The sequence below is a fragment of the Hyaena hyaena genome, unplaced genomic scaffold, assembly GCF_003009895.1.
Source record: "Hyaena hyaena isolate Hyena2069 unplaced genomic scaffold, ASM300989v1 scaffold_1200, whole genome shotgun sequence".
In the NCBI taxonomy this organism is placed as follows: domain Eukaryota; kingdom Metazoa; phylum Chordata; class Mammalia; order Carnivora; family Hyaenidae; genus Hyaena; species Hyaena hyaena.
In genome coordinates this window covers 419,891-438,882 of record NW_024081824.1, presented here as the reverse complement: position 1 = coordinate 438,882, position 18,992 = coordinate 419,891, and the positions used below count along the sequence as shown (strand labels likewise).

Here is an 18,992-nt window from a genome sequence, read left to right as displayed (position 1 = left end):
GTTACCATTTGTGTGTGTGTGTGTGTATGTGTGTTGAGAATATATAAAGTCAATTATCTTATTAGCACATTTTAAGTATATGATTCAGTAGTGTTAAGTATAGTCACCATGCTTGCACTTTAGATTTCCAGAACTTACTCATCCTGCATAAGTGAAACTTAATACCTTTTGACCAACATCTTCCCATTTCCCTAAACCTCAGCCCCTGGTAACCAGCATCATATTTCCTACTTTCATGAGCTTGAACTTTCTAGGTTTCACATGTAAGTGAGGTTGTGCAAGATTAGGGATTCTTTTTTATAACTTAAGTGTAGTTGACATATAATTTTAGATAAATTTCAGGTGTATAGTGTAGTGGTTCAAGAATTTTATATATTACTCAATGCTCACCATAATATATGTAGTCATCAAACAACATTACCACAATAGTTGACTATATTCCCTATGCTGTACTTTTCATCTGTGTGACTTATTTCCTTTATAACTGGAAGTTTGTACCTCTTAATACCCTTTACCTATTTTACCCATCTCATCACCCACCTACCCTCTGGCAACAACAAATTTGTTTTCTGTATTTAAGAGTGGGTCTTTTGCTTGTTCATTTACTTTGTTTTTTAGATTCCACATATAAGTGGAATCATGTAGTATCTGTCTTTCTCCGTCTGACTTATTTCACTTAGCATAATATCCTATAGGTCTATCCATGTCATCACAAATGGCAAAATCTCATTCTTTTTTTATGGTATATTCCATTGTGTGTGTGTGTGTATATATATATATTGTATATATATATCACATCTTCTTTATCCACTTATCTATTGGTGGACACTTGGATTGCTTCCATATCTTGGCTATTGGAGATAATGCTGCAATAAACATCAGGGTGCATATATCCTTCCAAATTAGTGTTTTCATTTTCTGGAAGTAATTACCCAGTAGTGGAATTAATGGATCATATAGTATTTCTATTTTTTTAAGTTTGTTTGTTTGTTTGTTTGTTTGTTTTGAGAAACAGAGAGATGCAGAGAGAGATGGAGGGAGAGGATCCCAAGCAGGCTCCATGCCGTCAGCACAGAGCCCAATCTGGGGCTCAGTCTCATCAACTGTGAGATCATGACCTAAGTCAAGATTAAGAGTTGGTCGTTTAATTGACTGAACCACCAAGATGCCCCAGTATTTCTATTTTTGATTTTTTGAGGATCCTCTATATTGTTTTCTGCAGAGGTTGTACTAACATATGTTCCCTCCAACAGTACATGAGGGTTCCCTTTCCTCCACATCCTTACCAACACTTGTTATTTCTTGTCTTTTTGATGCTAGACATTCTGACAGGTGTGAGGTAATATCTCATTGTGGTTTTGATTTGCATTTCTTTAGTGATTAGTGATGTTGAGCATCTTTTCATGTGTCTGTTGGCAATCTACATATATTTTTTGGAAAAATATCTATTTAGGTCCTCTGCTCATTTTTTAATTAGATTTTTTTGGTGTTGAGTTGTTAAGCTCTTTATAATTTTTGAATATTAACCTCTCATTGGATATATTATTTGGAAATATTTTCTTCCATTCAGTAAGTTGCTTTTTTGTTTTGTTGATAGTTTCCTTTACTGTGCATAATGCTTTTCATTTTGATATAGTCCCAATAGTTTAGTTTTGCTTTTGTTTCCTTTGCCTGAGGAGACATATCCATAAATATGTTGCTAAGGCCAATGTCTAAGAGATTACTGCCTATGTTTTCTTTTAGGAGTTTTATGGTTTCAGGTTTCACATTTAGGGCTTTAATTCATTTTGAGTTTATTTTTGTGTATGGTGTAAAAAAGTGTTCTAGTTTCATTCTTTTGCCAGGAGCTGTCATGTTTTCCCAACATCACTTATTGAAAAAGCAATCTTTTCCTCATTGTTTATTCTTACCCCCTGTGTTATAGATTCATTGACAATATAGGCTTGGGTTTATTTGTAGGCTCTCTATCCTTCCCATTGATCCATGTGTCTAGTTTTTACCATTACCATACTGTTTTTATTACTATAGCTTTGTAGAACATCTTATAATCTCAAATTATGATACCTCCAGCTTTGCTCTTCTTTCTCCATATTGTTTTGGCTATTTGAGGTCTTTTGTGGTTCCATACAAATTTGAGAATTGTTTGTTCCAGTTTTGAGAAAAATGCTATTGGTATTTTCATAAAGATTGCATTGAACCTATAGATTGCTTTGGGTAATATGGACATTTTAACAATATTAATTTCTCTGGTCCATGAGCCTGGTGTATCTTTCCATTTGTTTGTGTCATCTTCAATTTCTATCATTAGTGTCTTAAAGTCTTCAGAGTACAGGTAATTCATCTCCTTGATTAAATTTATTTCTAAATATGTTATTCTTCTGGTGCAATTGTAAATGGAATTATTTTCTTAATTTTTCTTTCTGCTATTTATTATTAGTGTGTATAAACACAACAGATTTCTGTGTATTAATTTTTTTTTTTTTTATTTCTAGGAGAGAGAGAGAGAGACAGCATGAGCAGGGGAGGGTCAGAGAGAGAGGGAGTCACAGACTGAAACAGGCTCCAGGCTCTGAGCTGGCAGTCAGCACAGAGCCCGACGCGGGGCTCGAACCCACGAACCGCGAGTTCATGACCTAAGCAAAAGTCAGACGCTTAGCCGACTAAGCCACCCAGGCGTCCCATGTGTATTAATTTTGTATCCTACAACTTTACTGAATTCTTCATTAGTTCTGATATTTTTGTTGATACTCTATATAGTATCATGTCATCTGCATATAATGACAGTTTTACTTCTTTCTTACCAATTTGGATGCCTTTTATTTCCATTTCTTGCGTGATTGCTATGGCTAGGACTTCCAGCACAATGTTGAATAAAAGTGGTGAGAGTGGACATACTTGCCTTGTTCCTGATCTTAGAGAAAATGCCTTTTCACTATTGGGTATGATGTTAGCTGTGGGGTTTTCATACGTGGCCCTTATTATGTTAACATTTGTGTCTTCTAAACCCACTTTGTTTGAGAGTTTTTATCATGTTGTATTTTGTCAAATGTTTTTTTCTGCATCTATTGAGAGGGTCATATGGTTTTTATCCTTCCTCTTGTTAATGTGATGTATCACACTGATTGATTAGTGAATATTGAACTACCATTACATCCCTGGAATAAATCCCTCTTGATCATGGCAAATGATTCTTTTAACATTTGTTGGATTTGATTTGCTAATATTTGGTGAGGATTTTTGCATCTATATTCATCAAGGATACTGGCCTGTAGTTTTATTTTTTTGTAATGTCTTTTTCTGGTTTTGGTATCAGGGTATTGCTGACCTCACAGAATGAATTTGAGAAGTTTTCCTTCCTCTTGTATTTTTGGAATAGTTTGAGAAGAATAGGCATTGATTCTTTAAATAATTGGTAGAATTCACCTGTGAAGCATCTGGTCCTGGACTTTTTGTTTGTTGGGAGTTTTTTGATTACTTATTCAATTTTGTTACTAGTAATCATCAAATTTTTCTACTTCTTTCTGATTGAATTTGGAAGATTGCATGTTTCTAGGAATTTAAGGGATAGAGATTCTTGATGGGCTAATTGATAGAGGCATGGGGTATATCCATTTCACCGTGGGTCATCTTCAAGGGATTTGTGAGTGCCAGAGATGTGGGGAGGAAGATTTCTTAATAAGACATATCTGTATACTGAGAAGAGACTTATGTGCTCATCATAATCTTGAGTATCATAGGAAATCAGCTAGAATTTAAAAATAATAAAAATGTAATAAAATTGTTTATATCTGAATAGTGGGTCTGAGGCCTTCAGGCCTATAAACCTGTCACTGAATTTAGTATCATTTCAACTTTATGAAGCACTTGATGTTTGCAAAGTGCTTGTACAATTATCAATTATCATAATGTTCATCTTCTAAACATTTTAGTTCAATGAAGGCCTGAAGACTTCAAATTAAGAATTAAAAAAAAACCAGAAAATAATTGGTCAAGCTAAAGACAAGGCTTCTGAGCTTCTGCTGCTGAAGCTGTTTCAATGTGGAACACCTGCTTCTGAGTTGGGGGCCCCTCTTCTTTTTGGCACCTGGGGTGTTCAGTGCATGCAGCCAGCCTGGGGCAGCCACTCCCCTGGACTGACACTGCACCGACACTGGCACGCTGCTTTTGGGGAGCTCCAAGCAGGATGTGTGTCTACACAAAGCAGGGGAGGGAAAGGCAAAGCTCTTGGCACCTGCAATCCCAGCACTAGGCAGCAGTGCAGGATGTGAGGAGGGGGTTTTCGACCGCTGGGAAAGAGTAGTGAGGAAAGGGAGAAGCAGTTGCCCTCTTTCCTGTTCCCGCTATTAACTGCATAATAAAAGATTAGAGGTAGACTTGCTTAGAATTAGAAGCCTGTGTATACAAGCTGGAAATCTTGTATGTTTATAGTGAACAGGTCGGTGAAACCCAACACACGGGTGGATTTCAAGAAATACCAAGGAAATGGTTTCAAGAAATGTAAAAAGTAATTGTTTGAGGATGTGTCTGTTTCCTTTGGAAAAAGGTTAGCTCTCCCCTGCGTCCTCCCGTGCATTTAAAAGCCCAGAGCATCAGCTACCCCTGGCAAGTACGGTCCCCAAAAAACAGTATGGGCTGAGGGCTGGTGGCATTCTAGTGCATCAGTTTTGGGGGGAAAAGCAGCCTTTTCTTTGAAGGTGAATTTTACTTCAACATTTCTGTTACATTAGATAAAACTTCTGTCAGAAACTCTCCCATTTCTGACCATAGATTGGTAACTGAAATATAAGGAGCTGAGCTGAAAGACTGACTTAGCTTTTTAAATTAGGTAACATTTAGAGACGAACAAAAAAACCAGACTCTTAGATAGGGAGAACAAATTGCTGGTTGCCAGAGGGGGGTGCGGGGTGGGGTGGGAGGATAGGTGAAATAGATAAGTGGGATCAAGGGTGCACTTACCCTGATGAGCACTGAGTAATGTATAAATTGTTGAATCATTATGTTATACACCTGAAACTAATATAACACAGTATCTTAGTTATACTTCAATAGGAAAGAGAAATAAATAAAAATGATTAAAATGGTACATTTTATGTATTGTGTATTTTACCACAATAAAAAAATTACTCAAAGAACTTGATAGAAAATACAAGATGCTTCTAGGAACCTTTCAAGGTGCAGCATTCCTGTGTCTTATTACCATTGCAGCATGGAGTTAATGCTTACAGTCCCGGGGGAGAGTACCAGGATGATCAACTGTCCCACTGTGCCTACGACGGATGGGGTTGGTTCTTGGGAAGCAGGACTTTCAGCGCCAAAACAGAAAAACATAAAAAAAGTTGGTCACTTCAACAGTACATGGCAAAGGCACTTCTTGAATGACAAGAAGGCAAGATTGCTACTGGTGGAGAGCAAGGTGAGGAAGTAAGTAGCGAGGCAGACTTCACGTGGGAAAGCACGCCCAATCAAGGCTTCTTGCACCTACCACAATGGAAATGTATTTTATTTTATTTTATTTGTTTGCAATTTCATTTAAAACTGGATTGCCTTGGCTTCTTTACTTTTCTGATGACCAGTGGACAATATGAATAAGGAGACAGTGCGGACCTGGCCTAAATAGGGCTGGAGATGCTGACAAAGGATATGATGATGGACATAATGCAGAATGCAGAGACTGCCTGTTTTGTAAGCGTCCAAATTAAACCCCTTGGGTCTTCTGGGGGATAAACAAACAACTGAAATGGCTTCCTTTGATGAGCCACTTGGCTGCTCAAGGGCAGAATCCTCTGATCATCTTTTTTTTTCCTGGCTGCCAGCACTCAGCACTGTACCCCAAGTATGAAAATCAAAATTTGTGTTTCCAAATGACTTTTCTTTTGCCTGTTCAACTTCTCTTTCTCATATTTAAATCCTGTTTGATTTTCTTTTTTGCCTTTGTTAGAGGAAAGAAACCAGTCTATTATTTCCCCTTATGTACAAATCAATAGCATGTTAATAATTTAAAAAAATAGACCAGAAAGAATTCTGGTAGACTTTAACAATTATACCACTGGATCATTTTTGTTAGTGAAATGTAAGTACCAATCTCTTACTGAAATAATACGTTTGTCTTTTAATACATTTATATTTTGAAACACATCCTCAGTGTTCCAAAGTATCTTTCAAAGAAGAATGAAAACATTCCTGTCCTCATTTTTATCCACATAGGAAACTGGTGGGTGTTTTCATTAGCAACTATCCAGAATCATTTTAAGTTTTCTGCTCTCCCCATCGCACCACTTTCCACATGGCCATGAGTTCTCTTCATTATAACAGATTGGACTGTGTGACTCTGTGCTTAAGGTGCTGCATTGGTCTCCCGCAGTCAATAAGATAAAATCCATTTTCTTGACTGTGACACAGGTGGTTCTGCCCAATCTGTCCTCACGATAACTCTCCAGTTTCACTTCCCAGTGATCCAGTCACACGGAAACTCTCACCATTTTCCAAACACGTGACAACTTGTTTGTGTCTTTGCCTGAGCTGTTCCCATTGCCAGAAAGTCTCTCACATCTCAGCCCAGCTCCTTACAGAGTCTTACTTTTTTCCTACCCAGTTCCAAAGTTACTTCTGTGTGGCTTCCCTGATTCTTCAGAGCTGGTTAGTGGCCATGCCAGCTGCTGGCTTCCACAATACTTTGCTCATAACTTTAATATAGTTCTTACTCATTGCTGGCTGCTGTCTCTACCTCATTAGTATACTGGCATCTTGAGGGCAACTAGCATTTCTTATTTATCTTACCATTTCTTATATTGTGACCTCAAAAGAAGCTCGAAGACATACTTATATTTGTTCTTAGAGAAGAAGCATTAAAACTAAATTCAGTTAAAACAATGGAAGAGTATTTAAACAAAATACTTATTTTTTCTTCAGGGGGAATAAATATTAAAACTAAATCTAATTCTGGAAGAATTAAATGCGTAGGTGCCTGATAAGTGAATCAGATTTGTGACAGAAAGGAAACTTCAAAGGCCCTTCAGCCTATGATACATTGCTCTCTACCTTTAGCTACCTGATTTATTAAAAATATAAAATTAATACCAATAAGAGAAAATTCTGATAATACTAGGTGTAGGGAATAAGAATGTCATGCTCTGCTTCAAAGGCTGACTGCCCTGTTCTTGGGAGACTACCTCCTTTCTCGTCTTTCTTCCAATTCTGTGCCTTGCAGGCAGATCCATTCAGGCTCCTTTCCGCTATTCATGCCACACCTGCATGGGTTCTCCATGGTGGTCCCTCTGCTCACTATGCTCTTCCTCCCTTCCCATTGTTTCATTTCATGTTAGGAAATCCCAATTCCTCCATGGACTCTTTGCCACATGACTAAAAGAACAGTATTTATTTCTCCAACCATCTCTCCCTCCTCTAACCGGCAGGATACTTATCTCTTTGCCCACTTATTTATGAGTTGCTTTGACGTACGTTGAGAAGCTGTCATCACCATCTACCTGGGGAAGTGAACTTTAATTAGGGAGGGCCATGTCTGCCCACATGCATTGTGTTGTGTCTACCACAACTTCACACGCAGACAAGGGCTGAATAGTGTGGTCCCTGGGGCAGACCCGGTCTCTGTCTCTCTGTCAAGTGAAAATATGTGAGGCTGGTGGCAATGGCTCATGCTAATAATGTGTTTCTGGGAGCTCATGAACGTGTTGGCAGCCTGTTAATGCCTTGGCTCCTACAGTCGAGAAGGAGTGACCAAGTAACAATTGAAGAAAATTTAAGCAAAATACTCTTTCCCATAGGGAAGAGATATTAAACCTAAATTCAAATCTGGCAAGATTAAGGTATTACATATATTTTTGTCAGTCTTAACATTTTTCCTTCTTTTTTTTTCAAATAAAATGATTCAATGCTGACCCAGAAATCTTCAAATATAACATCTTACAGCTAATGACAAAACACCACAGCTTCACCTGAAAGGTACAATTGAAAGATTTCCTTTATCACGAGAAGGTACAAGAGGAATAATTATCATCAAAGGCTTGTATTGCTTTCATTGTGGAACAGCAAAATGCTGCACTTCTCTATCAAGTCAAAATTGCTATCTGTGGTGTAATTTACAGAAAAATAACTATGGAATGATGGACTATAACTTAGAAAAATCATAAATGAAGCAATTGCATGCACAGAACAGAGAACACAAAGAAACTGCCTAACATCATCCATTGACTCAAGATCAGATAAGAAGAATTATATATGACTTATAGCCTAAGTGGAAACTTTCATTTATGTGGTGACTGAAGACTTTCTTATGGTATTAAAATATGGTTGTTGCAACTGAAAGTTATAAGCATACAAGATAATGGATATTTTGGTCACTCAGAGATAATAAATGACAATGAGTACTAAGCAGATTATATGATGTCTCCTTTTAAGAGATGTAGACATCAACAGGCAGTCATGATAATATAATGAAGCTAACATTATTGAGCACTTTCCTAAGTGCTTTGTGTTAACTCATTTAATTCCCAAAACAGTCCTCGGAGGTGGGAACTTCCAGTATTTCCATTTTGCAGTTAGAGACCAGGCACAGAGATGGTGAATACCTTTCCCAAAATTACGCTGCTAGTAAGCAGGCAGGTTACAATAGCAAATTAGTATATCCTGGCCCGTGAGCCAGACTTTCCTCAGTTTGATGAAAACCAAGAGTGGAACGTCTACATGTACCTTTCTTTATACCACAGTCATGTTCCTGAAAAGACATCTGTAAATGAGAAATTTAAAAGCAGAGCCAGAGTGGAATGTAAGGTTTATGAGAATTTGTCAATGGCTGTGTCCCTAGACCAGGACAGTGGCTGGCTCATGGTAGGCTCTTGATAAACGACTTAGTCTTAGTAATGACTAAGTGAGTAAACAGTGAAATGAGAAGGATCTAATAGGGTGCTTTGCAGTGAGAAAGTGCTCAATAGATTTTTTTAAAAAAATTGGACTTAGAGGAATTTATTTTATGAATCCATTCTAGAAGAGGAGTCATCTTCTGATTTCTTATATGCATAAATCCAGATTTTCATATCATTTGCTTAAAGTAAAGATGAAATGGGAAAGCATTTTCATTTAATAGAATATTCCTAAAACTTTTATAGAAAAGGGAAAACAAAGGAAGGATGTCAAAACTCTGGTAGAATCCTAAGATTATTGTAGAAACCTTAGTTATCATCTCGGGACCCATAACTTTTCACATTCACGGTGGGGGGATCCAATAGTTTTGGGCAAGAATTCACAAAGTCCTACTTGTAGTCACTTCTCAGGCCTCCAGAAGAGTTTTTAGTCCAGCTATGGAATACTGCAATGTGTTGAGGTTATGGAGTCTTGAGAAAACTGTACCATTTAACTGTCTTAATCATGTTTTGGCTCTGAGAGGTAAATGAAAAAGTTTCCAATAGTTAAAAAAAAAACCCTATTTTAATAACTCACCAGATTTTCTCATAGATTTAGCTAAAATAGAGGACACTAATAGGAATACCCATTATATGGAATAAGAAGTCATGAAGACCTAAGGCATGTCCTGAGCAAGACAGTTTATGTTTCCATCCAGGTACCATTAATATCCCCCTACATTGGTTCTTACCAACCAGTTGTGGGAACACAAGGATCCAGAAAGCTAGTGGGTTTTGTTTTGTTTTGTTTTGTTTTTTCAGTAGATTTTAATTTCATTTCACTTAGGTGCTATCTCAAGACCTATCTATAAAGATCTTTCTACACTAGCACCTATGAGGACAAGGATGACCAAAAGTCAAGCTGAATATCCAGTGGATTATCTACCTGGATAAGAGTGGTAGCTGCACTGCTGCCAGGTGCAAGCTTAGCTCCTCCTTACAGCCAGGTTCTCAGGGGGAAACGGTTACAATGTCATGTGTATCATATGCAGAGAAAGTCTTTAGAAAGCTGATTACTTATATTTCCAATATTTTCAAAATCTGCTTACTGAAACCACTTATGAAGTTATCTGTTTACATTTTGCAAGCAAGGATTATAAATGCTTTTAATTTATAGCTTTTCCAGAGAGGTCTCCCCGCCCCCTCCTCAAGTTAAACTCTGGTGATACCAGTATCTCTCTTTCCTATGCTAAGACCCACTTTCCATTTGAAAGGCTTTTGGGGTCATGACTTATTTTAATGAGGAAAATAAGCAAGACTTCATGAGGGTTGACAATATCTACACTGTTTGCTGCTGGGTCCTCAGAACCTTATAATTGCCCGGCATATAGTAGGCACTAAATAAAATTGAATGAAAGATATCCTCTGCCTCCAAACTGTGAAGCTTTTGATAAGCCACCAAAGAAGCTATCATATACAACTGCCAATTGTATGCCAGGCACACTTGTGAACAATAATATCACACATATATCTATGCTACCAAAACTCAGTGGATGGACCACCAGAGCCAGGATCCTTGGATTCTTTAGGCGGACACAGCCTGCTCTTTGTTGATTACGAATGCTGGCTTCAAGTCCATCAGTAACCTTGGATATGCTTTTTCTCTCCTTTGGGCTCTGTTGCCTCATTTATAAAATGGGGATCATAGAGCTAACATTCCTTGCTCATCTGAGAGTTTTTTGTGAAGTAAACTCAAGTCATTCACAAGGCTACAGTATTACCCCAATAAATAATTCATGGCTGCTTCTGCTAGTCAGAATAAGTAAAACTGCAATGCAGTGATCATCATTTAAAATGGAAATTGCTGCTCACAATATTCATACCTACAATTTAAAATAAGTATGACTGTGTGGGATATAATGAATCCTGTCAGGTTTTAGGAGGGGAAGGGTTTTTTTTCCCCCTCTTTTTTTTTTAAGACTATAACGTAATTACATTTAAATTCCTTAAATACTTGGTTCCCAGTGTCATTTTGGATGATCCTGATGTTCGCCTTTACTTTCCTGGAATGTAGCCCCAGCCTGTCACACTTTGGTAGAGGAAGGGGTCTGTTATCTCCCACTTCTCTTGCCAGACTCTTTAATGGAAAACTCGAGAGCTGCAGCATCCACACATCTGCCATGGGCATTTCATTTTGTTGGCAATACCTCAGTGCACTCTTCATTCCAAACCAGCAATGGGACGGGAAGGAAGTCTCCATCCCTGTGGTTTTCTGTCATTCTGTTACTGTGTCAACTTGCCAATCCATTGTTATCTTTGCACTTTCTTACATTTATGTAAAAGGTTGGCAACCACATAATAATTCCTTATTCTCAGTTGATGTCAGTATACAGGAAGTGCTAAAAATGATTTTGGCTGCCCTTTTTATTTTGGAAAAGGTCATTCTTATCTGTGTCATTCACAGTTGTAAGACTAATATATACATGCACATGTCTTAAGGAGAGACACGATAAATGATAGACTGGAAAGAGACTTGGGAAGTAGACAGCTGAGTAGGATCATTAGTCACCTGTGAATAAGGCGGCCTATGGTTCCCATGCCGGCTGTAACACTGCGCATCTGAGCAAATCATTTTACCTGGTGTCTTAAAAATATGGATAAGAGGATATCACTTTCTGCTTCTAACCTCCTTGTTATAAGAGATTGTTAGTGAGGATGATAGGTGGCTCTAAAATTTTGAGCTCTGTAAACTAATTAAATTAACACACAATAGGCAAGATAAAATGTATTCAAAGTCACCCTGACAGAGAGTGGGTTCTAAGCCTGATCCAGGCTTACATGCAGCAGATGAAGTGTACTAATTAAGCCTAAGGGAGGATGAACCAACCATAGGAAGGAGGTCAGAAACAAGTGAGGAAACAGGTGGGAAACAGATCCACGTCTGCTGTGGTGGCTGTGCCTGCCTGGGGAGAGGGCACTGATTCTTGGGAGTATAGATATTTATTGGATACCAAATGGCAGTCTGGGTGAAACCCCAAAATTATCTACTTTACTTTGCCCTGGTTTTGAACTCAGTTAGCAACCTACAATAACTATTTGGGGGCACCTGGGTGGCTCAGTTGGTTAAGTGCCCGACTTTGCTCAAGTCATGATCTCATGGTCCGTGGGTTCGAACCCCATGTCAGGCTCTATGCTGACTTCTTGGAGCCTGGAGACTGCCTCAGATTTTGTGTCTCCTCTGTCTCTTCCCCTCCCCACTCTCTCACACACACACACTCTCTCTCCCTCTCTCTTTCTCAAAAATAAACATTAAAAAAATAATTATTTGGATTTCCCTGCTACATCATTGTCTAGAATGAAGGTGCCCTGAATAGAAAATACTGCTTGCTTGCTTCTTTCATTCATTCATTCATTCATTCATTCATTCATTCATACATTCATCCATCCATTCATTCATTCATTCAACAAATATTCACTGAGTGTCCACTATGTGGTAGGCACTGTTCTATGCCCTGAGGACACATTAGTGACTGAGAACAGACCCAAATCCTTGTTTCAAGAAAGCACATAACCTGGTTGGAGGAGACCATTAAAACAAATTAATAAAATACATACTGTGTCAGATGGTGATAAGTGTTATGGTGAAAAATGAAGCAAATAAGGGATGAAGGAGTGCTCCTGTTGGGATTGCTAATTTAAATATGGAGCCAGGAAAGTCTCCCTGACAATTTGAATGAAAGAGAGAAGGAGGGAAGCATATGGATGTCTGAGGGAAGAGTGTCCCAAGGAGAGGGAAGAGTCAGTGGAAAGGCCTGGAAGCAGGAATGTGCTTGATACATCTCAGGAAGGCCAGAGTGAGCCAGGGAGCAAGAGAAAGAAATAGGTCACTAGAAACCAGGCTGTGACTTGAATCTTCCCATGGCTGGGAAAGGACATTTCTCCCTATGGGGATACAGATCATGATTTAGCAATTTGGTGTCCGGCTCTTGTACCTCCTTTGAGCTTGGCTCAGGTGCATCCATTTCTATGAACCTAAACCATTCTTGGAGTCTTTGGCATATTTAACTTTCTGCCCGTGAAAAGCTGAGGCTCTGACCCAGACACCTGGGGACTCCTTTATGGTGCTGTTCTTAGGATGACCAATCAGGATCCCTAACTTTATCACTGCATGTATCTTCAACAGATGTTTGAGATGTGAGCTCTGTACCACATCATGTAAGCAGTCATAATATTCATTACTTTAATAGTGACTTTATGAACATATCAAGATGGGGTTTTACATGTAAAGTGAGGAATATATTGGATACAGAGTTGTCAATGAGAAAGTTTGCATAAGTGTATTGATGGACCTGACGGTGAGAGACCTGGGCTTGAATCATGGAAACAACACTATCTATGGAATCTTACCAAAGTTTTTTAAGTTGTCTGAGACTTTATTTCTTCCACCTCCAAAAAAGAATGAAATAAAATGAAATGGGTGGTTGAGAACATCAAATGAAATAATGTACCCACTAGCAAATTATCTGTGGTCAGTAATATCATTTCTTTTTTCATCTACCCCTTCTCAAATTCTCCTCAGAATTGCTGCCAGCCTTGAATCACAATGAAATCTTAATTACCCAACTATTTTGGCACCATAGGCTTCCAATAATGCTCTTGAACAAAAGAACCCAGGTTGTTTCAGTGAAGGACAACACAATCAGCAATCCATTTGTTTTGGATCATACTCTCTAGACTCTTACAACCTCTTACAGAACTGTGGAGGTGGAATGAAATTATAAATGTAAGGCACTCACACAGCCCTTGGCCATTATTCATCCTTATCAATTGTTAATTTTTATTTTTTTAATTCCTCCGTAGTTTTTTGGGGGAAGTGTTATGGAAATGTATATGTGTATTAATTATGCTATGAAAAAGTAAAAAAGAAAGCAAACTATCTGAGAAACCATGGCTTGTTTTACTGATGCCAACAGTACATTAAGAGAGACTTTCTAGGGTCTGAATTTTGGGTATAAATTGAATGCGAATTGTGTACTTTGATGCTTGGTTTTGTTATTACCCAATAATTGGCTTGTTGACCCAATTATTCAGTAGATGTGGGCCAACATCTCAGTCACTGATCAGTTGACTTTAAGGAGATAATCCTCAGTAATGTGAGTGAGCCTCATGTAGACAGTTGGATGACTTTCATAGCAAAACTGAGGCTTCCTTAAGGAAGAATGAATTCTGCCTCAAGACTGCACCATTAGTTCCTGCCTGAGTTTCCAGACTTAGAGCCTGGCCTACAAAGTTTGGACTTGCACCACCCCCCCTCCCCCCACACACACATTCGCATAAGCCAATTCCTTGAACTAAATCTGTGTATAAGTACATGTATATGTATATGTATACATACGTGTGTATACATATATAAATGTATATATGTATGTGTATGTACATATATATCTATGCATGTGTGTGCGTGTGTGTGTGCACTCACACACACACATGTGTATACTCCTTCTGGTTCTGTTTCTGTCTGTATGGAGAATCCTGACTGATACAGTGCACATGAAGGCTTATTTATTCTTCTTTTCCTTTTATCAGTAATTCCTTATGATGCCTCATTTGCATGATGCAATGTTACTAAAATGAAACTTGAGCAACTCCAAACTGCATTGTCAGTTTCTTTCAGCCTGGCAACAATTTCTTTTTGGCTTAGGCCAGGCAACCTCACCCTGGGATGGGGGATCATCCTACACTGATAGTGGCAGGCATAGCCTACCTATGAGATTTGAAGGGCACATCACCTGTGTTCTAAGTGAAGAGCAGGAAAAACGTAAATACTAAGTGGATGATTTGCTTCCGGAAATACAGATGTATCTAAAGGTCACAGAGTAGAAACTGGTTGGTTTGTTACTCTCTAGGTGTGAATTCAGAGCCTAACTAGGATATAAAAACTTTGTTGTCTAAGTGAAAATATATTTGTGCAGTGATGGTAGCACTGCAATTTCTAGAATGAATGCACAGGAGGACAAATTACCATGAGAAGAGATGCTACTGACAGGGTAAATCTGCTTTCATTTTTTGCAAATCTGTCCATAATCATATGGAAATAAACCTCTGGTGAAACATGAGATAAAAACTGTGACATCATCTGAATTTAGTGTCACTGCTCTAAACTAAAATTTTGGGTGAGTTTCCACTTTCATTTCTGGTCTCCAAATTATTTTTTCCACTTTATTCCTTTTCTTCATTATAAAGCATTCCTCACAGCAATGTTAGAATTTGAACAAAAACATCTTATATCTCATTTCCGAATTGCCATTTTATGTTATTATGATTTATAATAAGACATATATATTTGGTCATTGGTCTTAAATTTCCTAAGTGATTACAGCAATAATGGTATCCTTCATTATGTTAATGAGGTGGCATTCGGACCCCACCTAAGGATGGGGGCTGCTTGCCTGGAGAGCCAATCTGGAGGGCTGGATACTTCAGTTTCCCCCTCCTTCACCTCTTGAAGGAGAGAGGGGCTAGAGATGGAGTTCAATCACCAACAGTCAATGATTTGGCCAGTCATGCCTATATAATGAAGTCTCCATAAAACCCCAAAAGGACAGGGTGCAGAGAGCTTCCGGGTTGGTAAACATGTGGGGGATTTGGGGAGAGTGGTACACTTTGAGAGGTCGTGAAAGCTAGGTGACCGTTCCCACACACTTTGCCCTCTGCATCTCTTATCCTTTTATAATAAACCAGTGATACTTACTAAGCTAGTAAAATGTTTCTCTAAGTTCCATGAGCCACTCCAGCAAATTAATTGAACCCAAGGAGGAGGTTACAAGAACCTCCAAGTTGTAGCCAGTGGGTCAGAGGCATGAGTAACTATTTTCCAGATTGAAAATTGGGTCCAGGAAACCAAAAAGACATTTTCTTACTTTATATATTTCATAATCAAGCAGCCTTTTGTGTATTCTTTAGTCAAATTTTTATAACTTCCTAAAATTTGGTTCTCAGATACTTTAAGCAATGGCAGGGGAAAATTGTGTTTCCAGATGAGAAATCAACCTAGAAAATAAACTGGAATAATTTGCTAAGAACCAGCTTGCCTTAGAGAGGCCAGGAAGGCTTTACGTAGTTAATGAGATACCAGAACTGCTGGGAGCCGCAGGGGCCTCACTGGATGACAGTCACAGCGAAGAAATGGCAGCGTTTGCATAGCTCCTGCCATGAGAAACGAAACTGGTATCTCCTTCTGCTACTACTGACTCATGTTGGAAATGAGGCTGCGGGTATTGACCAGGCCTCACAATATTCCAGATCAGACCGGTATTCCCCCCACAGATTGCTCATAAGAAAAAGCATATTCCTGCCTTTTCAAAAGAGACTTCAGATGAAAGCATTGTGGATGATTGTCAAAAGGCTCTTCCTATGGGCCTTGCAGATCCAAGACTTAACATAATAAAAGGGGGCTAAGAACACAAGAGTTACAATTGAGTCTGGCCCTGAGACAAAGAGCCTAATTTAGAGTTAAGGACAGATATCCACCCATACCCAATTGTTTCTGCTTGGAGTCCTGCCTCCCCCCCCCCTCCCCCCCCCCCCCCCCTCAGCTCCACAAGGCATTTGTGAGTGACTTATTCTGGCTTTGAATATGGTCCCTGTGAAGGAACCTATTGAGGAACTTCTTTTTTGATTATGGGAGCAAACATTGTGTTTCCTGAAAGACCTGTTTTTCTTGATACTTCTGCCTTAAACAAATAAGCTATTGACCCCTGCCCACAAAGAACTAACTTCACCCTTTTTATGCTAAAAACATTGTCTGGTATGCTAAGATACCTTTCTTCCCCATAGGATAAGCATCTAAATCACCTACCTCAAGAATGAAATCTGGCCCTGTGTAGCAACATGGATGGACCTTGAGGGTGTTATGCTAAGCGAAATAAGTCAGGCAGAGGACAAATATCATATGTTTGCATGTATAGGAGGATTGTATAGGAAGATTAGGAGGAACTTGACGGAGGAACAAAGGGGAGAAGAAGGGCGGAAATGGTGGGGGAAAGGGAGAGAGGCAAACCATGAGAGACTCTTGAATGCTGACAAAAACTGAGGACTGATGGATGTGGGGGGGGGATGGGCATAGAGGAGGACACTTGTGGGGATGAGCACTGAGTGTTATGTGGAAACTAATTTGACAATAAACTATTTGTAAAAAAAATAAATAAATAAATCACCTACCTCAATCACTATTGATAGAGGTTATGCAGGAGTCTTCTACAAATCTATGTTCTGGGAAATTCTTACATATCAAAGAAGTTTGTTATCAGAAATCATTGTCTTAGGCAAATGCCACTTCTGTGCCATCCCCCAAACACTTAATTATAAAATAAAGTTGAGCCCCAGTCAGAGCGGAGATGCCTACCTGGTGATCAGAAAGAATCTCGGGACTCTCTCATCCCTCCCTTGCGACACCATTCATCCTTCAGGGAGCTGGCCTCCGACACAGAACCTCCAAGAGGTAGTTAATGGCCACGATGGAGTGCTTTTAAAGTGGTGGAAACCTACTGTCCATAAAGGCTTAAGACTGAGCAAGGAAAGGTATCTGTCTGGAGACAGAAGGGCTGTGGGAAAACAAAACTGTAGGCTCAAAAAACCTCTACCTTCCACATGTCCATTTTGTAATTCTTGGAATGTTCTACTTTTGCAGAATTGCTTTTTTAAATCTCACCTGTTCTACTTTTGCTTATATCTGCAATCTTCACAGGGCTTCTCTTCATTCTTATATAATTTTTTTTCTTACATAGCTATTCCTTCAATTTGCCTCCCTTTCCTCCCTAATGTGGATTTCCTGTATTGCTCTTGCCTCCTCTCCCCTTTTCATTTTACCTCTTCTTCACCTTACTCTTTGAATTTCTTTTCATTGTTCTTAATTCTACTTCCTCCCCCACTGATCTGTTGTGGTTTTAATCATTACTTAGGCCCTTTAAATCACCCAGTGACTGACATTTTCTCCCTGAAAGGAGAAGGATTTGTGACTGTGGAAAACTAACTACAAAGACCCAACACATTCAATTTCAGTGCTGTTCTTCCCTTTCTTATGTGGCGCTTTTGCTTGGGATTAGAGATGGACCACTTACTGCAATTCACAATGGCAAAGCCCTTCAGGCCTGACTTCTCAGCCCTGTCAGTCACAAAGCAAGGTGTATTGAGGCCACTATGTTTACACTGATTGGTAGAATTTTAAAATTGGCCTTCATGAGGAAAAGCTAACTCAAATCTGCCTAGAAAACAAAGTAATGTTATTTTATAATATGGTGATCAGACTTATTCTTTCTCTCAGGCTACTCATTCCCTTTGTCTCCAGCCCCACCCCACGTTTTTACCACATGAAACAAGAGCACACAAATGGGTTTCTGGGAAAAGGGTGAAGGATTGTTGTTACCCTGGCCAACTCGACCAGAAGTAAGATCTTTTCAAAGGGACGAACAGTAAAACTAGTTAAACAGATCAGTCCTCAGGTCTATATGATTTTATCATCTGGAGTTTAGGGAAATATTAGATTGCCATGGATACACCAAATTCATTTGACTCTGAGAGATTTCACTTTAGCTCTTTGTAACACTTAAGTATGGGCTTTACACATTTTTACTTTTTGATAAATTTGGTGATGAATTCACCTTACCTTTCTGTGTTTCTTGAAGAACAGGAACATACACCTCAATGACTAAGTGCTTGAAGTTAATCTCCGCCAGGCAGCAGGATCTGGGAAATCATCATTATCAAAGGATACTTGTGGTCAAAGCTGTACCACATTCTGAAGAGCCAAGCACTTTCTGTTTTGGTTGTGTTTTTATCCAAGTTATTTTCTTCCTGGAGAAAGACAATAGAAAAAGGTATAGGATAAATAATCAACATAAAATATTGACATATACCATCAACATTAGTATAGAACATATTCATATATTTTCACTATAAAATATATGTTGAACAAGTTAAATTTAACCACATTAAAATTTTTTCTGGGTTGTAGGCAATTTTTTAAAAATGTTTTTAATTTTACTTTTTGAGAGACAGAGACAGAGCGCAAGCAGGGGAGGGGCAAAGAGAGAGGGAGACACAGTATCCAAAGCAGGCTGCATGATCTGAGCTGTTAGC

At 38.8% G+C, this 18,992-nt stretch overlaps 1 protein-coding gene across 1 annotated transcript in view; it reads right to left on the bottom strand.

Moving 5' to 3' along the window:
• Positions 1 to 18,385: 18,385 nt before the first annotated feature.
• Positions 18,386 to 18,992, bottom strand: part of LOC120224552 (sodium/hydrogen exchanger 9-like) — a gene marked incomplete at its 5' end in the record, with an annotated part of 402,148 nt that continues 401,541 nt past the window's right edge. The window contains 1 exon segment of the mRNA XM_039222819.1: positions 18,386 to 18,707. Within this exon segment, the coding sequence (XP_039078750.1) occupies positions 18,576 to 18,707 (132 nt within the window).